This window comes from Siphateles boraxobius, unplaced genomic scaffold (assembly GCF_051911475.1).
Source record: "Siphateles boraxobius isolate OS27281-9 unplaced genomic scaffold, OSU_SipBor_1 8, whole genome shotgun sequence".
Taxonomy (NCBI): Eukaryota; Metazoa; Chordata; class Actinopteri; order Cypriniformes; family Leuciscidae; genus Siphateles; species Siphateles boraxobius.
In genome coordinates, this window is record NW_027509208.1 from 22,749,454 (window position 1) to 22,776,758 (window position 27,305).

Below are 27,305 nucleotides of genomic sequence, written 5' to 3' on the forward strand. Positions count from 1 at the left end.
TTTGAAACTCACTGCAATATTGATATTCAATAACTAAAAGGCACTGAGCAAATTGGAAATTGGGTTAGTTATGTAAAGGGCTGCTTTACAATCAATATAAAACTCTGAAACTGTGAACGCACGTTTAAGGACAGACATGCTCAGATAAGAGGCATTATACATTTGGAAAGCTAAAAAAAAAAAAAAAGTACAAACAGTATGACGTGTAGAATTTGATATAAATGCAAATGCATGTTAAATCGAATAAAGTGTCTAGAAAAAACTATTTTCAATGCATCACAGATAGACATGGGAGATTCAAAGAACTTGTAGAGTTTAATTATCAAATGACTTTCATCTAGTTCTGTAATGTTCACAAATGATAATCAATTTGACCCTTCTCTAGGAAATGAAACTTATACATTTAAAAACATACAACTAGATTTTAAAAAAATATACACATTACATACATAAATACAAGTAGTATCTGCATATTTCTGCTTGGTTAGATGCTTTGTCTAATGAAAACCTGGACTTAAACCATAGATGTGTCAAATGTTAGATACTTTATTCTCTCCCCACACAGTAATCAGTCTTGGGTTCTTTTCATAAAATAGCTAGAGATTTTTTTCATAGGTCTGGAGGGTGATGCTTTCTTGTTTGGCATTGGAGAGATGATCGTCATGGGACGCGGAGATATTGCTGCCTAAAAAGACAAAATATTTGAATTAAAATTGATCAGTTGGCCACAAAAAAAGGAGTTACGATTTTAGAGAACAAAAAGGAGTTACGATTTTAGAGAACAATTCAGAACTAAAGGTTCTGGAAGTAAAAGTCCCATTTAGGGTATGTTCACATTTGGCAGGTTTGGTTTGATTTAAACAAACTCTGGTTCAATTGTTCTGTTAGTGCTGTTCATTTGAATAAGTGTGAGCGCTGCCACCCGAACCCTGGAAAAAATAAATACCATCACGATATTGAAACAATATTTCCTTACACACGTACTGGTTTGTATAATTTTTAGGAAGCCGGCTTTGACGACAATATTTGCAGGCACCATATCTTTGCATAAATGATACGTGAGGCGTCAGCGAACCTTTCATGTTGCGTTGTTCACAAAAGCCTATATTATCACCTGGTTCAGAAAGTGCCATTGTCTTTGTGCCATGTAAACACGCAAGACAGACTTCTTTAACCACTGCACTCACATCTTTTGCAGCATCTCACATGACACAGCATTCTATGTGTTATTTTCAGACCTGCGTCTCGTGTTTTAAACTGCAGAAATGCTTTGTGGTAAAATGGAGTAGGGGCCATTCACACAAAGATAGATTGACAGGTCTTGAAAATTACCTCGGACCAAACGGACCAAGAGAACCGAACTACAAGTTCCCAAAACAGATTGAACAATTAGCTTCAAATGGTTATTCTTTAAAATGAATATATATATATATATACATATATATATATATATACACATATACACACTGCAGCTCTCTCCAAGCTCTTAATCAAATAATGCACAAAAAAGAGAAATATTATAAATTAAAAAATATATATATTTGAACATTTCTAAATGTAACTTATTCCTGTGATCAAAGCTGTATTTTCAGCATCATTACTCCATTCTTTCAGTGTCACATGATCCTTCAGTAATGAGCAGCAGATATACTGATCTCTTAGTTGTGCTGCTAATATTTTTGTGGAAACTGATACATTTATTTTCATGATTCTCTGATAAACAGAACGTTCAAAAGTACAGCATTTGTTTCAAATAGTTAAGACTTGATCATTAATGGCATCCTTGCTGAATATAAGTAAATATCTTTAAAAAAAAACAATACTGTATATAGATCAATAGGTTTTATAATAACTGTATCCTTGTTTGATCATGTCATGTGCGATGCATCATGGGTTATGTAGTTAAATGCCACAAAAAGACAGTCTTTCAATGGGTCTCATTCATGAAACATTCATAAATATACAAGTAAATATGCGAGTGATTTGTGCGTAAAGAGACCTTCCCGAAAACTCTTCTCCTGATTCACAAATACTTCATAAACGTCAGATGTGATCGTGAAATGTGTGTGTGTGTGTTAATGAATTCCAATCAGTCGTAAATGGGATGCGTGCACCTTCATTCTCAATTACCATAAATCCCGCCCATTAAATCCGACTGACAACTATATATGGGCATCATATTATGACATGAATGCAAATGAAAAAGAAAAATTTCTCAGATGCAGAAATTGAAGTTTTATTATCAGAAGTTCATTCAAAACGCCACATTTTATTTTCAAGCGTACATAGTGGCGTATCGGGTCCTAAAAAAAAGGAAGCTTGGCAGCATATTACAGATGCAGTCAATAGAGTTTCATCTGTTAATCGAACATTCCCAGAAGTGAGAAGAAAATGGTTCGACATTAAGCTTCAGAGAAAAAAAACGAATTAGTTCACTTCGGAAAAATCGTATTAAAACTGGAGAAGGACCACCATCGCAGATGCTATTACTGGCATAATAAGAAAAACAGTATGTAATTACTATATATAATTTTTTTTCAAAATGCTGTGTAAATATGGACCCGATTAAGGTAAATTAAAATGCAGCCTTATTAATGAGCAAAACGTTCGGGTGTTAAGCGCACTATTTACGCGTGGCTGGGAGCAGGTGTAGATTTCTTGCGTACCAACTAACATTTGGAAAATAGGAACATTTTAATGAATCCGAAAATTTACGCCAGAACCACTTTACACACGATTTACACAAATTCGTTCTGCTCGTGTTTCATGAATGAGACCCAATGTGTGTAATGTTGCAATTCATAGAATCTTGGAGTTGGTTTATTTGGTTAATGACTTAGAATGCTATTGATTTATCTACATGGAAAAAAATCTGGATCCAAGGGCACTGAAACAGTGGACAAACTTGTCTGATTATATAAAGTGTGACTGCAGTGATGCATCTACTCACTGGAGCGCTGTGTGTTCTTGCATCCTGCCGTTTGCAGCTGCCGTTCGGGCTTTTGGGTTGAGCCGATCCTTTAAATCTCTGACTGATCACAGACAGCCAATCATTCCTTCTCGGAGAGCGGTTCTCTTTGCCAGCGTCAGCTTGACCAGTCGAGCAGAGCCTCTCATCCGTTTGCAAACTGAATAGCTCTCCTTTCTCCTCAGAACAGTTCTCTGCGCTCACCGAACTCCTGCTCCGCTTAACGTCGGGATACAATTCAGACACTCCTTCACTCTCCCCTTCCAAACCAGATCTATCGCAAACACCCGTTTCCAGTCGCCGCTTTGCACGGCGTTCTGATGAAGGGCCCTGGGGGACTGGTGTGAGCACCTTACGAAGAGGAGATGTGCCCTGGTGACCCGGGGAACTGCTGCGGCTGAACCACTGCTGGATAGACGAGGGGATTTTGGGGCTGCTGATCTTGGCTGAAGGTGCAGAGGTGTTTGATGGGAGGGGTAAATCAGCACCCGTAGGGGCACAAGAAGCAGGCTGGGGTGAAGCCAGTGAGACCACCCTCTCTGAACCAGGACTTTTGGATGGAGTGACCTCAACGGGGCTGAAACGGCCTGAGGAGACAAATCAGGACTCATAAGTACCAATTTAAACCCATCAAGAAGCCAAATAATTGAATTATGAATTATACACTACCGGTCAAAAGTTTGGAATAATTAAGAATTACAATGTTTTTTAAGATGTGTCAAGGCTGCATTTATTTAATCAAAAAGTACAGTAACATTGTGAAATATTATCCTTCAGAAATCATTCTAATATGATTTGATTGCTCTAGAAACATTTATTATTATTATCATCCATGTTTAAAAAAAATCCATTGTCTTCCAAAATCCATGTTTTGTTGCTTAATACTTTTGTGGAAACTATGATAGAGAACAATTTGAAAGTTTGGGGTGGTACTTTTTTAAGGAAGTACTTTTATTCTCATTAAATTGAACAAAAGGTGACATTAAAGAGATTCTTAAGATTACCATTACTAGCGTTACTAAAAAAATTTATTTCAAATAAATGCTGTTCTTTTGAATCTTCCATTCTTCAAAGAATCCTGAAAAAAAACATATCCGTTACCACAAAACTATTATCCAGCAAACTGCAACATTGATATTAACAATAATAATTGATTAATCGAGTACCAATAATAACTGATCACACAAATATAAATTAAAATTGAAAAGTGTTTTTAAATTGCAATAATAATATTTTACAATATTACCATTTTACTGTATTTAATATAATATATATATATATGTAATCAAATAAATGCCACCTTGAGCATAAAAGGCTTTTCAACAACATTTTAAAAAACCTAATTATCCCAAACGTTTGATGGGTTATGTTTAACACATAAAAAAAATAAAAAAAACCTTCACTAAAAACCCTACCAGGTGTTCTGGTTGGTGACTGGACTTTACGAAGTGTCCAGCCTACGACGTTTGCGTCTCGGTTCGATGAGTTGCGGTTCAGACGCCAAATCCTAACAGTGTTGTCATCAGAACAGGAAGCAATCTGCAGAGAAAGCGAACAATATCAAACTTTAATGACTGTCCATACATCCATCAGATATATGGATATTTATTATTATTATTAATATCCTAAGTGCATTATTTCTCGTGCACTTAAAAGTCCTAACCTTGGTGAAATCGGTGGGGCACCAGGCCACTGATGTGACTTCCTGGCTATGGCCCTGAAGCATCATGGGGGCTTGTTTTGGGTCTGAAATCTGAAACAAAAGCAAAGTTGAGTGCATGTTCTCAAGCAGACTTTAATTCCCTCAGATCTCTAATTTTCTAGGATATTCATTACCTTCCATATGTAAGCTTGATGGTCACTCGAACCACTGGCCAGGAACTGGTCATCTGGGCTGACACTGGACTTCACATAAAATGAAGAGTTACTGTGGCCACTGAACACAGCAACTGTGGAAAAAGATCAAAATGTAAAAGCATTAGCCTCAATAGCCTACAAATAATCTTTTTGTTTTACATGCCTAACCGACACAGAGAGGGAAAACGATTATATCAGACAAAATAAATCTTAAATAATAAATTGACATTACCTGGAGTGGTTTTCAAACCACTGATATTGAACATGTAGATATTGTCATCTGTGCAGTTGGAGAACAGTCTGGAGCCAGTAGAGTCCAGAGATAGACCAGAATATCCTGCAGAGGAAAACAGTGAAAACTCAACTGCTCATTACTATTGGCCTTATGACTGAGTGGACATGAGCTGTGTACCTAGTTTGCGTGTGCAGGAGCCTGGGTAAGGATAGGTCTGTAGAGGGAGGGGGTTGTGGTAGTACGCAGTGTAGTTCTTCCTCAAATCCCACATTTTAATGATCCTATGACGAGATCAGAATGTTATTGGGAAATTTCATCTCAGCACATCAGCATTCAAACTATAGTTTAGAAATGAAATTGAAAAGTGTAACTATTATTGTGTGACATCCCCCGACAAAAAAAAGTTCAGAATCATGTATAAAACAACTGTACAAGACTGCATTATGCACTCACCCATCAACTGCTCCCGAGGAGATGAGCTTGTTCTCGTCGCAGAACAAAACCACTGTGACACCCTGCTGGGAGTCCTACAGACGGAACATCTCTGAATTACCAAAAATTAAACTTCCACTATTATGTTTAATAAAAAGATAGGGGTGTGCGATATTGACAAAATATGTCAATATTTTAAGGGATTTTGTTGTTAACCATGATCCCAATTAAATGTAGCTTATGCATAATTACATTGAATCAATAAATTCAAATAAAATAATAAGATACTACAGAGCTGTTACCAATAAAATTAAATCAGTATCAACAAAATCCTTTGTAATGCAGAGGAAACAGAAGCAGCGTCTGAAGTGCCATTTATATGCATTTACAATAAATTATTTCAAAATTGTAAAGATACTTTAACATGAACCTAAAACCGCCAGATGGTGGCAGCAAGTCACTGATAATGAGTGAGTCATTGAATTATTCATTCAACCCAGTCGATCAAAAGGACTGATTCATTCTGTAAAGAAATGTAAGGTAATAAAATTTAAGTCACTTAATTGTTTATTAAACTGTTGTATAAAATCAATATTGCATTTGCAATTGTGCAGATATTTGGGACTGGGGGGATGACACCAGTGGTGTAGTCTAGCTTTTTGTAGTGAGTATACTGTGCTATACCAGAACCTTACTCAAATGACATGGTAAAATTCTTGTGAAGTGACTCTCATAAAAACTCTGCAATGAAGTTCAAATGTGTGCATGTCCTCCTCATAGATGCTGAAAACACCACGAGTGTCACGCGCGCGTCAGTGTGTAGTAGAGCACACATTGAGCGCTCATTCACAGAAACACGCAGAACATTCAGAGTTTATTTCAATAGCAGTCTTTTTGAGCTTTAATATTCATAGACACTTAGTACATATGGAGATTTGATTCATTGTATCATTACTTTTGATTTACTCATTCAAAAATTGCCAAATTGCGTGACGTTCCGCTTTACAGTAGGCTAAGTTACATTTGTTGCTGGATGCCGTGATTCGATCCGTGTCGCTGCGCAAACACAGACGTCACGCCGGGGTGAATTTATGAATGAAAGTTCTTTCACAAAACGATGTTGTTACGAATCCTCAAGCTTTTTAAAGTGGGTATACGGAGATCTTTGACATTTCCTAGGGGGCATACGGAAATCCTTGACATTTTCTATACGGTATACGGCGTATACCTGCGTATCACGTAGACTACACCACTGGATGACACTCTTTGTGTTATTTCTTTCCTATATCATATGATTAGGGCTGTCAATAATGATTATTTTGGTAATCGATCGTGACGATTAATCCGATATTTATTTAGGTAATAAAAACAGACATAAGCAAACAATAGCCTTAAAAATTACTTATAATAGATATATAAATTATAACAATGAGGTAATAATTGTTACAAATAAATTATCAAAATCAACTTATGTACATTAGGCTAGTATTATAACAAATGCCTGCAGAGGGCACCAATGGCCCTGTGGTGTTACACTTCACAAATTATCTAATCCCGGGTTAATATTGGCCAAACGATCTTTAATATTAGGCAACTTCTTTAAAATAGAAATGCTACAGCCACTGTAATTTTTTGAATAAGAAAACGTGGACATCAAAAAATGCAAACTAAAGGCCAGGGTTTAGACTTATTTTGAAATCGCCATGAACAGTTTGCATATTTAGAAACATATAATAATGTCTTCTCTTGTGTTGGTGTAGGTTTATAAATGATTCACCTTACAAATCTGATGAAATGGCACACATTGTGTTCCCAGATAAACGTTATAGGCAACCCAAACTCACAGCTTATGCAGAGATGGATTTTGAGACACTTTAGTTCACGCATATAAATGATAACAGTTGAACAGTTGACACATGATAACATGTGGAGGCAGTGAACGGAGCCGCTCTGAGACACACGTACTACACATGTAAATAATTAAAGCACTTAATAGCATTATCTGTGCTGTAGTATGTTTTTAAGAAATGTAACACATTGTGCAGCCTTAGAAAACGGTGTAATAATGTGGATCGTGGATTCTTGCTCATGGAATGCACCATGTCCGGTATTTTGCCAGTTACTCGACACGGGTAAATTGCAATTGAAGACTTTCTTAAAACAGAGTACTCAAATTTATTTGTGACAGCCCTACATATGATATAAATATAGCCTAAAAGACAAATATTCATACATGGGCATTTTAATAGAGTAAAGGCAAAGTAATGTCAGGTTGTTTGACTCACCACAGGGGGCGCCATCCCACGTCTCTTCTTGTTTTGAGGTGTATATCTTTCAGGTTTCATATGAGCACCACTGATCTGTTTTACTTGCCTGTAGAAACCATCTGTGATGGATGAAAACATTTTTTGTGAGCTTTAGAAAACATTTCAATGGCCCTATTATTAAGCACTGCTGGTCAGAAAAAAAGAACCTTTTTTACTGCATCTTGTATCCCAAATCATTATGTTCCCATCTCTGCCTCCAGTGCTAAACACAGCTGTAATGAGAGAACAAGCAGTTAAAAAAAATTAAAAAAAATTCTAGAAAAGAAAATAGCAAGTATGCAGTGCACATTCAGTCATGCCTATTATCCAGTGTTATTTTTAGTATAGTTCTTTACTGTTATAATATTTTGACTTTCTTTTCATTTTAATTTTAGATTAAGCTTTAGTCATTGTGTTTTTAACATTTATCTTTTATTTCGGTTTCAGTAATTTTAGCACTTAGCACTGCCAAGGTGGTTTTACACAAGTAGGCCTTAATTATTATCAGTGTGAACAATTAATGCATCAAGAAAGGTGTTACAAATAGTTGATGTAGAAATGACTATGGGATACAATATCCTGCACATGGCAGAAGTAAATGGTCATTATTCCATGCATATATAATTTGCATTATGAATAGTGCACACACACTCAAAAGTACGCAAATTCAAATATACTTTAGTCTCATGTGATCAGTAGAGTTAGTTACTTAGCTCTTGCTTCGAAAAAGCCACCGATTTAAGACTGCATTGATGTCCTTTAAAAGTTCCCAGCAGGTCAGCAGTGATAACATCCCACAGACGGGCGGTTTGGTCACCAGAGGCGGTTACCTGTAAAATAATATCCCCATTTAAAGCAATACTAAAACATTGAGGACTTAATTTAATCCAAAGCACTGAAACCATCATTAAACAGAAGAATCATGCAAAACTCACCAAGCTGTTTGTACCAGGAACCCAGGCAATATCAAAAACAGCATTATCATGTGCCTGCCACTCTGCAAAACAAATCAAATGTTTCACGAATATTAATCAATGTAATGCCTTACATAAGTAGCCTGTCTTGAATCTAGGTAAACAAACCAACCTTTCAGGACACAGCTCTGTTTTTCTCCAGTATTAAAGATGGTCACAAACCCTTCTTCATTTGCAACAGCAAGGCAGTTCTGTTGGCCAGGAGCTGAGCATTGCAAACAAACCATCGCAAAGTTTACTCATACACTCGTTTGTTTCTGACTACATATGAACTCATTGTGAATGTTTAATTTAGTGTGTACCAGAGGAAAACGTGCATCCAAACGGCGGGACAGCAGCACCTGAGGCTCCATATGAAATGTGTTCGTCCTGTCGCACGCACTGATACCCGTCCAGCAGAGAAGACAGAGGATAGCCTCGACGCCCACCTGCTTATTAAAGCATGTTTGAGTGAGTAAACAACGTAATAACATATATTTCCACTGACATATCTTAATAGTACTCACCATTGAACCGTCTTTTAATAACTCCTCGATCAACAACATGGTGAAAAAGAGTCATTGCTCCTGCTGGATAGACGTATCATTCAGAAGTGATCACTTTCCCGCGAACAATGAAAAAGCGGCGAAGACGAATTCCGCGCGAGATTGACGTTCGCTGTTCTGATTGGTCGATACGTCGGCATAGCGGAAGTGTTGAGGTGCACAGAGCGGAAGTGTTGAGGTGCACAGAGTGGAATGGCTGCTAGTTTAAAATTGCTTGCCACCAGAGGCACTCTGTGGCCCAGGACCGACATGACAATGTAATATTTAACCAGATTTGCAGCTTTTTTTTATTTTTGGGATGCTTTAGTATCCAAATAAATAAATCAATAAATCCCAGAAGCATCTGTTGTTTTGGAAAAAATTATTTAGTCTTGCTATTTTATTTTTAATTTATTTGTAAGAATTAAGACTATTTCTGCACAAAGAAGATCAATATTATTATGCTATTGTTTATGCTAGCTATTTTTATTCATTAATTATTATTTTTTTTACCACATATGTAAATAACATGAAATAATATTTATTATAAATACATCAATAAATAAATAAAGGCAAACAGATTTTTTTATAAAGAGACTGAGACCAATCGGAGTTAACGCCGACACATTGGCCCCGCCCTCTTTGGTACCGGACGCATAGACCAGACTTCAGAGGGAGTCATTTCTATTATGTCTAGGCACGGACGGTGATGTTCAATTGGTTTTCGCTTCAACGGAAACCTGACGCAACATCCTTCCTGGCCACGTGACCTGCACTGCAGCCGGGTCACCCACTTCAAACTTCATGCACCAAGTCTATCTAATCTAACGAATAAAATATTGATAAAAAAAGCAGTATATCCTTTCTCGTAGTCTAGTCATAAATAATGTCGCTCTCCGCAGCGCGCTCGTTTTTGTCGGAGGCCGCTTACGGCGAGCAGGAGCTGGACGCCAATTCAGCGCTGATGGAGCTTGATAAAGGTGCTTCTTCATAAACAACACTCAGAGCATGCATGACTGTTTTCATTCAATTATACGTGGCTTATATCATATCTATCTGATAATGCAGTGCTGTGTTTGTTTACATTCAGAGAAAAATGAAATCTGTATATCCTATCAATGTAATGAAAACATTCCTGTTGTTATTTTTGCACAACTAACGTTAAAGGTTTAAGGTCTTGTAAGCTGGGCGAGCAATGTGAAGCCGTGGTGCTTTTCCCCAAACTCTTTCAGAAGTATCCCTTTCCCATCCTCATCAACTCAGCCTTCCTGAAACTGGCAGACATCTTTAGACTCGGGTAACTGTGCACATTAAATAATAATAATAATAAAAATCTATATTCATTAGCTTGAGGCTGTCCATTACCTGGGTGATATACTTTATCTGATTTGTCAAATCTTTCTAAATAATGACAGTTGTTTAATAACATGATGTTACTAATCTTCTTGTTTGGTCTCTGGTATGAAAAGTTCTGAATCAATAAATGAACTCCTGTCAAATTAGGAACAACTTCCTGCGACTCTGTGTGCTGAAGGTCACGCAGCTGAGCGAGAAACACCTCGAGAAGATCCTGAACGTGGATGAGTTTGTCAAAAGAGTGTTTTCCGTCATCCATAGCAATGATCCTGTTGCCAGAGCAATAACTCTCAGGTACTTTCATCTGCGTGTGTTTTTCTGCATTCACTTCCTCAAAATGTTTTGTGTTATTTGACAAAAGTTATCTGTTATCATCAATTATTCTGTCAAAGACCATCTAAGGAAAATGTAACTGTACGTACACGGTGTCTTGTTCATTTTGACAGGATGTTGGGAAGCTTAGCCTCCATTATTCCAGAGAGGAAAAATGCCCACCACAGCATCCGGCAAAGTCTGGACTCTCATGATAATGTTGAAGTAGAAGCGGCTATTTTTGCAGCAGCTAGTTTCTCTTCACACTCTAAGTAAGTGTCATTTCAAACAGTCATGAAAAAAAAAAATTCATTAGGTACTAGTTCATTTTTGGCAAAATATTAAAATGTATTTAGAGGCTGTTTTAGGTGGAAATTTCTTTGAAATGTGAATGTCTATATTTAGGGAATATTTCATTTGATCAATAAATGGTTTATTTATTCTCCCTCCCAACCATTCTTTCACAATATGAGGCTGATGAATCTTGACATTGCCATCCTGGAATATGGACATGATGTGTCTTCCTACATGCTTGTTTAAGAAATAAAAACTACACACTCCATCAATTAGGGTTAGAAGAACTGTTGCCAAACATATAACATGCAAGCAACATAATAATCACTGCAATAATGATCCAGTCAAACTTTTGTCTATTTAAATCCAAGCTTTTTTTGGGTCGGGCAGTGTATTATAATATTATAAAGTGGGCTGATGGCCGTTTAGAGATAGAAAACTTGTTGAACGTAGACATTTTAATCAATGAGTCTTTTTAAATTATTTATTTTTTATAGAGATTTTGCTGCAGGGATTTGCAACAAGATTAGTGAGATGATTCAAGGTACGTGATCTCCTCATGTGAGTGATCTTCATTTGTGTAAGTGTTCTCCAGTCTGATGGGTTGTGTGTGTTTGCCTGAAGGGTTGGACACTCCAGTGGAGCTGAAGCTGAAGTTGATCCCGATGCTGCAGCACATGCACCATGACGCCAGTCTGGCCTCGTGCAGCAGAGAGTTACTCCAGGAGCTGGTGTCCTCCTACCCGTCCACAGCCATGCTCATCGTCACCCTGCACACCTTCACCCAGCTGGCCACCTCCTCGCTCGTCGATATCCCTGAGCAGGTCAGACTGTGGACATCGCTTTCATATATTGTCTTAAAGAGTTAGTTCACATACAAATGGAAACTCTGTCATGAATTAAACGTTAAAAGATTGTGCTCTCGATTCAAATAGCCACGCGATCTCATCCCTAAATGACAACGATTCGCCTGTGTCTATTAAACCCTAAACAAAATCATACTGGAACATTGAGATTCAAATTGTTGGCCTTGCCGCTGATCCAGAGAGAGCAGTTGTTATGTATAGGTATGAAACGGCTTCACAAGCAGTGTTTTCTACCTCACTGTATCATTATTTATGTGATAGAGAAGAACAGAGATAAAAGTTACAGTTCGGATATAAATACTGATTTCTACAGATGCAACCAAAAATAAGCGATAGACAATAGACAGGCGATCTGACCAATCATAATCTGCCATTTTTGTCTGACAAAGCAGTCAGGAGAGTTAGAAGATTAACGTCGGTGGATTTGAATTTAAATAACGGTGTGTACTGACGTCTTTCCGCTGGTAAAGCAACAGTCCTTCTGATGTACATTCATGTTTATTTGATGCTATAAATGAACCAAGGAAAAGATGAACGGTTCACAAGCAGCTTTAACTGACACATTAAACGGCCACAAAACAGTATGCCTTTTTATGGTTTAATTTTCTTTGACCAAAGTTGAGACTTTGTTTCATATTAAATAGATTTTTTATTTAACCTGCTCGGTCCTGTCTGTCAGCGCACTGTCAGTGTCCTCTACGCTGTAAAAAGTGATTTTCATGATTTATTTCAACTTTTTATCTTTTGTCAAATCAACTTAGATAATGTGTTTCAAATAACATAATATTTTGTGTATGTTAATTAAACCAATCTCCTTCATTGTATTAACTCAAATTTTTAATTTAAATATATTTTGGGATTTAAACACTCATTTCTACAGAAGCAACTAAAATTTAGTAAATCACCTTTTGAAAGTAACACGACGCTTCAAATAAAGATTGTCAATTGCACCATTACACCAGTAGTTGGCGACAAGTGACTTGAAGAAATGTGCTTGTCACTGAATCATTCACTCAAGAGACTCGTTTAAAAAAACGCTCATTCATCCAGTAATGAAACACTGAAGTATTTATGATTGAGTCATTGAATCATTCATTTAAACCCATCTAGATTCTAGATTCATTACACATTTTAAATAGTCAGTACATATAGTAAATTACATTACATATTTTGTTAATCATGAGAGAATCGTGATCTCTGTTTGAAACCCTAAAACAATAATACTCAAGTCATTCCAAACCAATAAGACTTTCGTTCATCTTCGAAACACAAGATACTTTTAATGAAATCTGAGCGATTTTTGTCACTCCATTGACATTCTATGCAACTACCACTTTGTCACTTAAAAAAGCTCATAAAGAGATCATAAAACTAACCATATGAATCGAGCGCTTTAGTCCAAATTTTCTGAAGCGACTCAATCAATAGAGGGACAGAAATCTCTCAGAAGATTTCATTAAAAAGATCCTCATTCTCAGTGTCTGAAGATGATTTAGATTAAGTCTTTTTCATTTTTGGGTAAACTATCCCTTTAACGACTAAACTTGAAAGCCAGTGAATTTAATATATTTACAGCAAAAATATATATTTTACTGTGAAAGTAAAATAGTGATGTGTCTTTGGATGGGAATGTGCAGTTCATTCTTCCTTAAAAAAAATTCTCCCTTTTTTTGTTTGTCTTGTAGATACGTCTTCTTCTCCAGTACTTGAAGGAGGACCCCAGAAAAGCAGTGAAAAGACTCGCCATTCAGGATCTCAAGCTCTTGGCTAAAAAAGCTCCTCACTTGTGGACCAGGAAGAACATGCAGGTCAGAGAGTCACAAATATTCATGAAACAATCAGCTGGTTCATTTCTTACTAGTAAATGTCGATATATATATATATATAATGTATATATATTTGTGTGTATATATATATATGTATGTGTATATATATATATATATATATATATATGTGTGTGTATGTGTATATATATATGTGTGTATGTATGTATATATATATGTGTATGTATATATATATGTGTGTGTGTGTATATATGTATATATATATATAATTTCCATCATATGTGTTTGTAGGTGCTATGCGAGTGTGCTCTCAGCACCCCGTACAACAGTCTGAAGCTGGGAATGCTCTCTGTCCTCTCCACACTATCTGGTACCATCGCTATTAAACACTACTTCAGCCCTAATACAGGTACAGACTCAATCTATATCAAACATATCATGTTAACTTTATTAAAAATGCTTTTATGCAAGTGTATGCAAAAGATCTCATGAGGTATCTTTACATTTCTCATGTAACAACGTGAGTTTAACCACCTAATCTCTCTGGATGACGCAGGTGAGATGTCTCCTGCAACCCGTCACACTGACCTGGTGAAGCTGGCGCAGGAGTGCTGTTACCATAGTAACCTGGCAGTGGCAGCCCATGGAATAACTGTGTTGACTAGCATCGCTGTTTCTTGTCCAGAGAAAGGTTGGTTTCTTCTCACCAATAGTTACATTTGGCTTGTATAGACTCAAAGGATATCCTTAGCCTTCACTTTAATATTGAGAATGTTTAAACGAAAAATAACGTTGTTTATAATCTGAATATTTTGTCAGAGGTCATCCAGTTGGAACAAGAAACGGTGATGGGGATGGAGTCTCTCATCCTGCTCTGCAGTCAAGATGACAGTAAAACTGCACAGGCGACACTTAAAGTGAGTGTCAATCAAAGGTTTACAGGTTTTAGAGTATGTGACTTATGTCCCAAATAGGGCTGTGACGGTATGGGATTTTTACTTACCGCGGTGAAGAAGCAACAAATCTCGCGGTTTGACGGTTAATATACACACGCGCAATATACACACGCATTACCACGGGTGGGGTTCATTTCATAAACTGTGGACAAGCTTATTTAATGTAGCCTAGAAATTAATGCATATGTCAAAAAAACGGATAATGTTATACTTTGTAGTAGCGCTATCGTCGTGTAATAATCTGTTTGGTTGTAAAATGTATTACCTGAATCAATGAAATGAAATCTATTGTCTCGTCCTGTGGAATCATTCATTCACAGACAGCTTACGAAGATGTTCAACTAATAAAGATCTTCATCGTTGGCAAAAATATGATGCATTTGCAGATTTGCTTTCACTAGACTGTAAGTCCACGGCCATTTCATCCAACGCTCTTGATGTTTTTAAATGTTCCTGTTAAACTCCGAGTCGAGTGTGAATTGAAAGCGCTTCAGTGATTCAGTGCGTGCAGGAAACTGAACAGATCATTCAAACTGATTTGCGAACGATTTAGACAGATCAGTCAACTTGTTTGAAGTCTTTAAACAGAATCGACTCAAAAGTTTGATTCATTGGTGTATTGAGCATCGCTCCTGCCCATAAAAAAAGATACAGCGCGCTTGGAATAAACATGTATTGCATTAAAATAAAGTAACGAGAGGAACGTCGCCCAACGTAACGAAGAGGTACAGAAAACTTTCAGCAGAAAAAAAAAAAGTGCGGTGATGACCTCAGACCGCGGTAGGCATGTCATTCACTCGATATTGCGGTGATGCGGTTAGCGTCACACCCCTAGTCCCAAATAGCTTCTTCAGCTCTTGTGCTGGTTTGAGGCCACATTTCACATTAATGCAGCTTATTCTGGCACAGAACAACGGACACTTTAAGGACTTAAACTCACGTCAGAGTGTCTCCAAAGCCGCCACTCCTCCAAAACACATGTACGCCCACAACTGGAGCAGAGTCTGCGAGGCGTCATGAGAGACGGCGTTAAATTACCTCAAAGCATACAATTTGGATCAAATGCAATTATTGGACAGACATTTTTTTGGTCCTGAGACTTCCACAGAAGATTTTAATATGTAGACCACTTCTATTATTGATTGCTATCAGGATGTGAAGAGAGTTTGAACCATTATAACAAAAATTGTTTATGAAAAACCTTGCCTACCCTACCTTTTGAAGTCAGCATGGATCGAAAATCGCGATAAGTTGCGTTTTTTTTCTTCCCTATTGTGACGTATATTCGAGTGAAGCAGTTTCTCAAACAAGGGAAAAAAAAAAGCTGATTGATTAGATGGTTGGATGGTTGTGGTTTGCTATTGGTTAGTCTCATTTGAGTTACAGTTTGTCCCTTCCTCACGCCAGTAAACACATCATCAGAGACAAGAAGAGAGGATGCTGCAAGAGGAAGGGAAAGTTTTTTTGATTAAAGATTATGAGGGCACATGCATTTAAAAAAACGATGATGTGCATGGATAAACCATTTATAAGGAATACTGCAATATACCATAAAAAAGAAAAGTCAATTTTTATTTTTATGATGACTTTAAAGAGATATCCCACCCAAAAATGAAAATTCTCATCATTTACTCACCCTCATGCCATCCCATATATACATGACTTTCTCGCGTAACACAAACAGAGATTTTAACAGAGTCCATCTAATGCAAGTGTACAGGTCCCTCAAAGTTATTGCTTCAAAATGAACATGACGGTAATGCATACAGTTGATGAATAAATGTCTTCTGAAGCAAAACAATAGATGTGTTTATGAGAAAAATACTAACATGTTTAACTTTTTTAAACCATCTCTTCTGGCCAACCGTCATACACATTTTGCGTGGTTTTTAAAGCATCAACTTTGAGCATATTTGGTTGATCTCTTTCTCTCTGCCACGATCCTCCCATCTGCTATGATTGGTCAAGATGGTTTATCCCACAGTGCGGTCGAATTTACTGATGTTCTGCGAATTTTCATGGGCAAAATCCAGTAATTTCGATATGAATCCACGCAATCTGTGAAAAATTTTCCAAAACCTAATTTCGCAAAGTGTTACATGGATGATGCATTGACCAACAGAAAGCTGTTTGGTTTGAAAGTGACTTCATATATTGCTACACTGTTGACAATAGACATTGAACCTTTTTTGCCTGCAAAATTTCCAAGAGGTCCTCGCAGCGCCCTGTAGTGCGATTAATCCACCAAATAGTGAATCTTGTAACGTGCATGTGCATGTTATTGTGTAATTTGAATGCATGTAGAGTAGCGAGTTGGTAACCAAAACATACATTTTCCTTAATCCAGGCAAGAAACAACTTTAACTAAACAAAGAGAATGTGACCACTAAATATACACACAATAAACAGAAACAAAAAAGTTTTTATGGTTATATTAGACTACATGGAATATTTGTCACTTTGAACCCTTTGAGTGAACTGCCAAAAATCTAAAGGATGCTTTTAGAAATGGTGAAAAGTCAAGTCCACGTCAAGTGCACTATATTTCTTCACTTCTATTTTATTTTTTAGAGTATTTTTAAGTCTTGAATTGTTACGTTTTGTTTGAACCCAGACGGCGCTCACCTCTTTGGTGAAGATGTTGAAGAGCTGTCCTCATCTCAGTCAGAGCTCTGTGGATCTCCTGCTGGGACAGCTGCACTGCGCATGTGACTCCGCACGGGTGCTCATGTGTCAGGCTCTGGCTGCTATCGCCACCCAGCAGCCGGTGCTGGCAGAGGGGATGCTGGGAGATCTGCTGGACCTCTTCAGGGTGGCGAGTCACAGAACCTCAGAGAAACAGCAGGAGCTTCTGGTAAGAAATTACAGAAATGATGTCCAACTGTAGCTCATAAAGTCTCAATTTCCTAAAATGTTCCCAAGAGTTATTTGTCTTGTTGGTTTTTGTAGGTTTCCTTGGCAACAGTATTATTCGTGGCCAGTCAGGCCTCACTCTCAGCTGAGGTGAAGACGGTGATCAGGCAGCAGTTGGAGAATGTGGCCAATGGTTGGACTGTGTACCGCATTGCCAGACAGGCTTCCCGCATGGTGAGCCTACTTCGACTTTACTGGATGATGTCATTTATGAATCAACCCCTTTTGCGTCAACGTCACAATTACGTCACAGCGTTAGCTGGAGGCAAAACAAAGTGAAAACTGGAGGCGGCCAATACAAACCAGCACAGATTCGGCTACATAATAAGGATCTTAAATTATTATTATTATTATTAAATGTCATCTTGTGTTTCTGGGTGCAACAATCACCTACAGGATCCAATTTGAAAGTTTATCGCATAATGTTTTCTAAATTATTGTTATTATTTGTGAATCATCTATGATTGTATACATTGTTGTGATTGATTTGTGATAGACTTTTTGAAGAACCTGGTAAGAAAGAATAATCAAATACATAGTTAATTAATATAATTTGAATACATCAAAAATATTTTTATTTCTAGAAAATATTCACATCATTAAAATTGCACTGTAATGTCACTCTTTACATTGTCGTCTTCTGGCCTAGGCGCTGGGCAAGACCGCGCAATGTAACGTTGCCACAAGTCAAGACCATTCATAGTTAAAGGCATCTAAAGATTTAGATGCCCTCAGTTTGTCTTTACGCTCGGTTTCTCTATCAGGTAGGTGTAGAGGGGGCCACTCAACCGAGGTAATGTTAATCCTGTCAGATCGTCCATCCATTGACTGAGCTTGTATGGGTCGGCCAATCTGGTTCCGTCCGTTAAAATTAACTTTTGCAAATAACAATCGCGGTCCTGGACAGCGAGTGACCTTGCACATTAAGATCAAATCTGATTTTCTCCCGTTATTGTTAAAAAACAAGCTAACAAAACTTGCAAACTAGCGTTAGTGAAGCGGCCAGAGGGATCTTTCTGCCTCCACATAAGCTCCACCCACATAAAAACGTCGTCATGTTTACCAACTGAAAAGGTCAGGATTAAATATAAAATTTAAAGGGATAGTTCACGCAAAAATAAAAATTTGCTGTTAATTTACTAAACCTCATCTCATTGTAAACAATCGTTTTTCTGTGGAACACAAAAGATATTTTGAAGAATGTAGGTAACCAAACAGTTTTGGTTACCATTGACTGACTTAAATTGGATGGACAAAAAATAAAAAATACACTAATGCATTTCTCAAAATATCTTCTTTTATGTCTTTAAATAATATTTACGGCAGTGTGCTTTAGTTTGACATGCTAAAAATGTAAAGTACTGTAATTTTTTTTGTGATTCTTGCACACATGGAGTTTTCAGGATTATATTAATTTATAGACTGCATGGAATATTTTTACTTTTAAAATTGATTTGTCAATCTAGGCCCTTTAATGAACTTCCAAAAATCGAAAAGATGCTTTTATGGTGAAAAACCTAATATGTTATATTTTATAGATTTTAACTTAACAAACTTAAAATAAAAATAAATAAATAAAGTGCATTTTTGTCATACCTATGTATCATATTATATTATTTTATTTTAAAATTTGGTAACACTTTATTTTACAGTGTCCTTGTTACACGTTACATGTAGCATCTACAGTAATTATTATGATTTGTGCATAATTACTTGCAACTAACCCTAAGTCAAAGCCTATTCCTAAGTCTATAGTAAGTACATGTAGTTAATTATTATTACTCCATACTTAAATGTATAATTACACTGTAACAATGACACCTTAAAATAAAGTGTAACCTAACATTTTGCTGACTTTCTTGTAATTTATATAGTTCCATTTTTATTTATATATATATACATACACACATATAATTCCAGACTTTCATCCTCCATAGTGAAATGTATGTTTAGGCTACATCTTGTTCTGACATTTTTTTTGCTGCTTCAGAATAAAAAATAAATAAATCATTTATATGAAAACCTTAATGATACATTCACTCAACAGTACTGTACAATTTAAATAAAAAAATTTTTCCACTACAATGGCCCAAATATAAAAATATGAGTGAGATTCACTCAGACAGGTTTTACGATGTATTTGCGCTAGTAGCTATATAAAGGCAAAATGACTTTTCTTTTTTTAATTCGTCCACAGGGCTGCCATGATTTTTCCAGGGAGTTGTACCAGAGCCTTCGCACCCGCGTGGCCTCTGAGCACTTCTACTTTTGGCTGAACAGCCTGATGGAGTTCTCTCAGGCCGAGCAGTGCCTCAGTGGGCTTTCAGATGGAGACTACAGCGCAGCCATGACCGCCATCTCTGAAGCACTCAAATCCTACCAGAAGGGAATCGCGTCTCTCATGGTTAGGATCCGCCAGTCATGCTCTTTGTTTTGCAACTGGTTTTGTCCCTTTCAGTTTTTTTCATACTGAAGCACAGAACAGTTTTTTTTGTGACTGATTATAATCACGTTCTGCCTTCAGGCCGCCAGTACGCCGCTGAGTCCTCTGGCGTTCCAGTGTGAGTTTGTGAAGCTGCGTATAGACACTCTTCAGGCGCTGTCCCAGCTCATCTGCACCTGCAACAGTCTGAAGACCAGCCCACCTCCTGCCATCGCCACCACCATCGCTCTGTCCTCGGGCAGCGAACTGCAGCGCTGCGGCCGCATATCAACACAGGTGCTGGAAAACAGATACAGTCAAACTAAAAATTATTCAGACACCAGATATCATTTTTGATATTATTTACTAGTGGGTGCAGGACACTATAGTTCATTTATGTATCTGAGGATGGCAAAATAAAGTAAACTGTGATGTATTATACCCAAAACAAATCTTCATACAGTGGACTACCAGTAAAATGTATAAAAATTTGGGACCAAAGATTATTCAGACACTTTGACCTGACCATGTTTTCTTAAGTGTTTTTTTCTTTAATTGCTTGTGATCTTTTTACACCACAGTCTGAATAAAATTAAGCATTGCTTGGTAATTGGTTGACCTAAATTGGTATTATCAAATTGTGTACTTTAACAGCTGACAGCCAACAACTATTCAATCAAATTAATTTGTGAGACAGTCTAACAGAAGGATGGCCAAAAACCAGTGAAATATCAACTGATTTGATAACTCTGAGTTCTTGTGTCATATTTTATTACCATTTTCTAAACTATAGTGAATAAACCGTGATAATGTGAGAAATGTTGAAGGTGTCTGAATAAATTTTGGTTTGACTGTACATCACTATGCCTGCATATTTTTTGTTTCTCTGATTCCCCCAGTATTTCAACTAAAATGATGTTTAAGAATTTCTTATGAGGGTGGCATGTTTATTGTATGCTTCTTCTTTTTTTGGATTTGATCAGATGAAATTATCCATGGATGAATTTCGAAGTCTGGCGGATCGGTATGCTGACCTGTATCAGTCTTCGTTTGATGCCGACTACGCCACCCTCCGTAATGTTGAACTGTATCCTTTTTTTCTTGGGGAACGATCTGAGACCGGTGGCATAAAATGTTCGATTAGTTTTACAAATGTACTTTTTTTTTTCTTTAAAGGTGAAATATTTAAGGTTTTTATGTTAAAATAATTCTCTTAAACTAGTTTACATTTACTCATTTAGCTGACGCTTTTATCCAAAGCAACTTACAATTGCTATATTTCAGAGGTTGCACGCCTCTGGAGTCTTGCTCAGGTACACATTGGTGTCTCACAGTTGATTCGAACCCGGGTCTCTCACACCAAAGGCATGTATCTTATCCACTGCACCATCACAACCCACAGTTCATTGATTACTATTAGTATGCCATTCATGGGTTTCATCTCCCCAAAACATCTAAGCACTGAGAGCGCTCCGCTCACATCTGAGTTCCTTTCAACTCAGCCTTTAATGTGAGTTTGGGGGCGTGGCTAATGTAGCAGGCGGAGCCAGACCCTGGCTGACACTGTTCATGGGAAAAGACATTCAGCTTTGGCTACAGAAGCGCAAGCCAAAATTCACTGCATTTAGACCTTTAAAGATTAAAAAGTTCATGAACACATCAATGCGAATGGGGCACTGTGATGCAACATACTACAATTGTAAGGGAAACGAGTCAATTTAGCTCAAAGGGAATTATTAATTAGTTTATAGGGAATTTTGAAAGAATCACTTATTTTACCGCTGAGTAAATGACTCGTCCAGCGTTCATTTGAACGGGCTGTAACCATCAGCTCTGCAGCGAATATAAATATCCAAACTATAGTGATAACACTATTTATTAGCAGCGTAACATGGATCAACAGTTTAAGGCATTAAAAAAGTCTTGTGGATGTTTGAAGTTGGAACTGTGCAGCAATACTTAACTTCGAACCAAGACTCTTAACAGAAAAGAAAAGAAACTTAGCCAGCATGAAATAGCCACCATTTAACCGCGTGGGTTAACTATAGACCCGATATAGTCCGGCCATGAGTATCCCACTTCTAGCCAAAATATCCTTGAATTTGGTTACATGTCGTTTTTGCCAGAATAACTTGTGAGATGTATGATATTCCATCATGTAAGCAAAGTAAACAGTGATAACAAGGTGTTTGGTTTCATTTCTTCATTCATTCATTTAATTTCTTTATCTAATTGATGACTAGTCTATTCCTGGGATGACGGTTTAGACACTGACAGCCCAAATTTTGCCTTGTTTTAGCCTAGACGTCTTTTAAACGCAAAATTGCTTGCTGGGAAGTAAGATAAAGAAAAATGAGACAAGAGTAGTTAGATGGCTTGAAAGAAATTGTTTAACTTATTTTCTTCTGATCTTGATCTGCCTCATGGATGAGTTCTGACCAATTAGCCACTGTCTTTAGTTTAGAGGTGGCTGTTTCTTATTCTTATTCTTATTAGTCACTTATTAATTGGTTATAGACATGATATAGAATTACGCAATTGAACGATGTTTGATTATAAGTACGTAAAGCATTGTTTTGGGATGATATTGTGTATTTTGATATCTAAAGTCTGAATCTCTGTGGGTTTTAAGAGACTTCCACCCTGGGGTCGCCCAGAGGTTTTTAAGAAAAGGAAGGTCTGTTTTAAGTCTCTGTCATGGGATCAAACAGCCTCTGGCGTTATCTTTGTGGGACTCGAGCTGTGCCATCTCCGAACCAATCCGTCTTTTACCAACTACCTAACATTGGCAACGTTCTTCTTTTAGCTAGGCTCTCTTCGAAGCTTGCATGGCCATAAAGTACTTAGCTGGGGGGTTCTTTAGTTAGCTCAGACTGGCTGGAGCCCACACATTATTTATGGTCCTAGATTTTTGATTTGGGGTCTGGAGTCTTGAGTTTTGTTTGGAATTATGTTTGAATGAATCATGGAAGATTAGTTTGTGTTTGGTTCGCCCTCAAATCCTACACAATGGATGCTTCAATACCATCATCATGCACCCATTCAGAATGACAAATGTACAAAATGTGCTTGGTGATGAAACATTGGATGAGTTTATTATAGATGCTCGTCTAGACAGAGTGTTAGCCTACTCAGTTGATTATCATGACATATAGCAACACAGCTAAAAGTATTCCTAATATGTTTGGACCTTTTATGAAAGTAGCTTATTTGACCCGTTGAGACATTTCTTCTATACAAGTACCCGTAAGAGCTGTATTTGTGCTGTTTTAGTTGAGGACAGTGCGACACATGAATGTTAGAAAATATGCTGTATTTTTGTAATTCCGCTAGGTGCCACTAGGGTCGCAGGAACATACTTAATTTTTAAGACTGGTCAACTTACATAAAACTGTTCAAGTTACATAAAAACATGAATTGGTCTAATTCGAACCTGAAAATAATCTTGGCTAACTGCTAGTTGATAAGACTTCTTGTTATGACATACGCTTTCTCCGAAATCACATATTGTATAGTATACTAATTTTGTACATAATACATTAGTGATTTTTTTTAGATTTGAAGGTTAGATTAGTTTATAATGTTATAAAGTTTTAAGATATTGTAAATATGGTGTTCATAAATAAATCTTGAGCTGCTCAAAACACCTTTACTTTCCTTAAAGCTTTTCTCAGACAACAGCAAAGCTGCTTGCTTGTATCTCATGTTATTGAGGCTTTAATAATTGACCCACAAACAGCCAGGTAAGAATACTCTAACTCATGAATTCGTAAAATGAATCTTAAATTTAAACCGATGCTTCAAATATTTAATGTTGGATTTTGACAAGATGTTTGGGAGATTTTTATTCGTTTTAATATTTCATTGGCAAGTTGTAATGTCATCTGGTTCAGTTTCCAGGAGTTCGGCACACATGGATCGGTTCTGGCAGAGAGTGAGTATGAACTGAGAATGCTGGCTGTGTTCAATCACGTCCTGGAGGAAGTGGAAAACTTAAGCAGGAAGCACCCTCCTGTCTGTTACCTGGTAATGTTGAAGTATTTCCATTGGCCGACTTTCCACGTCTACAGATCTATTTAGATTCACTTTTCCTAGGCATTATCTCTTTCATTTTTCTGTTTCTTGCTTTTTTAAATGTGTCTTTTTAACCATCTGCTTCAAGCACACTGGCTGCCTGTGTGATGCCGTCATAGCCATCTTGAAGGTACCGCTGTCATTCCAGAGATATTTCTTCCAGAAACTTCAGTCCACCAGCATTAAAGTAAGTAATCTGTACAATGCCACTTTTAAAAATAATTGACTGGTTGAGACCTCTTCACCTGCATAACTCTTGTGCAAAGTTTGCAGATTTCCATGTGGGTTGAAATATTCTATGCAAGGTGATGTTTTTCTTCATCACCAACTCCATCTTTGCTCACAAAATAATAGAAAAAAGATTGTTTCCCCCAATAATAGAACTACTTAAATAATTAAATGAATGATCAAATAAGTTCTAGCATATATTTCTTAGTATCTAAAACCCACAACTTCACTATTAGTAAAGAAACGCTGCAGGTAGAATTAATTCACATGCAATCACTCTCTCACTAATGCATTTGAGTGCTACTTTATCAGTATCTGATTTAGAATGAGCAGAATTGTGTGGGACATATAACAACCCAAAGACATTTGTGAGCAACCCAAAGCTGTTCTTGTGGGCAGCGATGTCATATGCCATAGCTGAGCACAAGACGACCCGTGTTCGAGTCTCAGCCTGTTCATTAATGACATCAGCAGCGACTAGTCTACGTCGACTCGACTTTATCACATAAATGTTGACTTAACTGTCTTAAGTCGGTCAACTCCTAATATACAGGTCCTTCTCAAAAAATGTGCATATTGTGATAAAGTTCATTATTTTCCATAATGTAATGATAAAAATTTAACTTTCATATATTTTAGATTCATTGCACACCAACTGAAATATTTCAGGTCTTTTATTGTTTTAATACTGATGATTTTGGCATACAGCTCATGAAAACCCAAAATTCCTATCTCAAAAAATTAGCATATCATGAAAAGGGTCTCTAAACGAGCGATTAACCTAATCATCTGAATCAACTAATTAACTCTAAACACCTGCAAAAGATTCCTGAGGCTTTTAAAAACTACCAGCCTGTTTCATTACTCAAAACCGCAATCATGGGTAAGACTGCTGACCTGACTGCTAAAAGATTATTAAAATTTTGTAGTATTCAAGTACAAGTCAGTTGCTCAGAATATGCATAATATAGTATATTTCTTCGTATGGTCGGGTTGTGAGAGATTGTGGTTAGGTCGAAGGAGCAGTCTCAGCAGCAGGAAGGAGGTAAAGGTCAGTAAGCTGGGCTGAGTTGAGTGGGGGACGGAGGGGGGTGACTCTGTGACGCCAGAGCCACTGTCGAGCCCTCTTGAGGTGTCGTGGGCTAGTCGACGAAACACTGAGGACGGAAGGTGCCCACTTGAAGACCCTAGAGATGTTCCCTACTCCGCTCAATCCAGAGGGTTGTTATGGGGGGACCGCACTGTGGTTGCAGCGGTTGTGTGTGCTGACGCGCAAATACACTATTAACACCAGACAGAAGGAGATTCACATCACCATTTGGAAAGAAGCGTAAATGGATGGAGAAGCATTGGTTACTGTAAAGTTACGTCTTAGTTGGTGCTTATCTTGGCGAAAGCCGAGTACAAATCAGAATGAAGTTTTAACATCTACTCTCGTGTAATGGAAATTAAGTACTTTACACTCATGTCTGTCACTATATACTGTTAAATAGCCATTTGTGCTCAATTCATGACTTTTCTTTAGAAAATTTCAAACTATCTGAAAGGTTAGACTTTTATATCATTTTAAAATGATTTTTTTGTTTTAGCTTGCCCTCTCTCCATCTCCTCGTACCCCCAACGAGCCAATCCCAGTGCAGAACAACCAGCAGTTGACTTTAAAGGTGGAGGGGGTTGTGCAGCATGGCTCCACTCCGGGACTGTTCCGGAAGATTCAGGCGGTCTGCCTTAAAGTCAGCTCTACTCTACAGACAAAACCAGGATCAGATTTCAAGGTGAGTTCTACCCAGAGTCAAAAGTTTCTTTTGGATCACATTGTTGATCATTTAATGCAGTTATTCTCAACTGGTGGGATGATTTCTCAGTTGCGTATTCTCATGTTCTCAACTTTGATTTTAGATTCCTCTTGATTCCAAGACCAATGAGATTGAGCAGAAAGTGGAGCCTCATAATGATTACTTCAGCACACAGTTCCTGCTCAACTTCTCCATCCTGGGCACACACATGGTCTCTGTTGAAGCCTCAGTTGTAGACAGCAGTGGGATCGAATGGAAGACAGGACCAAAAACCACTGTGTCAGTAAAGTCTATGGAAGACCCTTATTCCCAGCAGCTGCGACATCAGTTACAGCAGCAGCAGCAGCAGACGACGACTGCGCCTCAGCCGGCACCCCAGAGGAACATCTTAGCCCGCTTCCAGTGACCTCCAACCTCATCGACTGCTTACTGCCTGTATTTGACTCATTCATAGGCTTTCTTATTTGTGTTCTTCAGTGTTTTGTGTGAGTGAGCCAGTGAACTGCTATCTGGCTAATTTTTCTTTGTGTAATAATAAATAGGCTCACATTTTTCTTCTGCACTTCTCTGTGTAAATGCCTAGGAAAATAACTTAACTAAAATACTACTTGTCTTTATTGGATTATGGGTCTCCTTACTTGGTTTCACCATTATGGTGGATCGGAACAATCCTAAACGAAGGATTTCCTTCAGAAGAGGAATATTACTTCCACTCTAAGTGTGATACTATAATTTAGATTTTAGTTTTTTCATGTACAAAATAGTCCATTATCTTCTGTGGTAGATGTATGAAAATCAAGTTTTCAATGTTATGTGGTGTTTTTAATATGCTTTAAGACAAACCATGTACAAATTCATGTCAACACCATTGCTCAGTGTTTTATCCTTAAAACTGCAGTGAACCCAAAGACAGTCTCAAAAATGTTGTTTGAAATCGCTGGTGTTTCTGACGTCAAAAACTAACTTGTAACCAATCAGGTCAACGTGTGATCGTCAATGAATGGATCT

General features: G+C 37.4%; 2 protein-coding genes across 3 annotated transcripts; one reads left to right on the top strand and one right to left on the bottom strand.

Annotated features, from left to right (window-relative positions):
- Nucleotides 1-296: 296 nt before the first annotated feature.
- Nucleotides 297-9,401, bottom strand: dtl (denticleless E3 ubiquitin protein ligase adapter). 2 transcript variants are annotated; one of them, XM_077219568.1, is made up of 15 exons: nt 9,279-9,401; nt 9,075-9,200; nt 8,885-8,977; nt 8,734-8,795; nt 8,508-8,628; nt 7,966-8,031; nt 7,778-7,878; nt 5,514-5,587; nt 5,238-5,341; nt 5,058-5,162; nt 4,805-4,917; nt 4,632-4,721; nt 4,384-4,507; nt 2,951-3,555; nt 297-685 (listed from the first exon to the last, which is right to left on the bottom strand). In XM_077219568.1, exons 1-15 carry the CDS (start codon nt 9,331-9,333, stop codon nt 569-571), a joined length of 1,956 nt encoding a protein of 651 aa, XP_077075683.1. In that variant the 5' UTR covers nt 9,334-9,401; the 3' UTR covers nt 297-568. The 2 variants fall into 2 exon arrangements, with proteins under 2 accessions (XP_077075683.1, XP_077075682.1); XM_077219567.1 differs by having other exon boundaries at nt 433-685; nt 9,075-9,203; nt 9,279-9,387.
- A 633-nt stretch (nt 9,402-10,034) lies between these two features.
- Nucleotides 10,035-27,205, top strand: ints7 (integrator complex subunit 7). Its single transcript, XM_077220947.1, has 20 exons — nt 10,035-10,276; nt 10,464-10,593; nt 10,800-10,946; nt 11,099-11,236; nt 11,756-11,802; nt 11,883-12,082; nt 13,810-13,932; nt 14,200-14,317; nt 14,465-14,599; nt 14,728-14,825; nt 17,479-17,718; nt 17,814-17,951; nt 19,975-20,181; nt 20,302-20,496; nt 21,183-21,286; nt 23,874-23,942; nt 24,093-24,225; nt 24,362-24,460; nt 26,091-26,276; nt 26,401-27,205. Exons 1-20 carry the CDS (start codon nt 10,183-10,185, stop codon nt 26,701-26,703), a joined length of 2,904 nt encoding a protein of 967 aa, XP_077077062.1. The 5' UTR covers nt 10,035-10,182; the 3' UTR covers nt 26,704-27,205.
- The last annotated feature ends 100 nt before the right edge of the window (nt 27,206-27,305 follow it).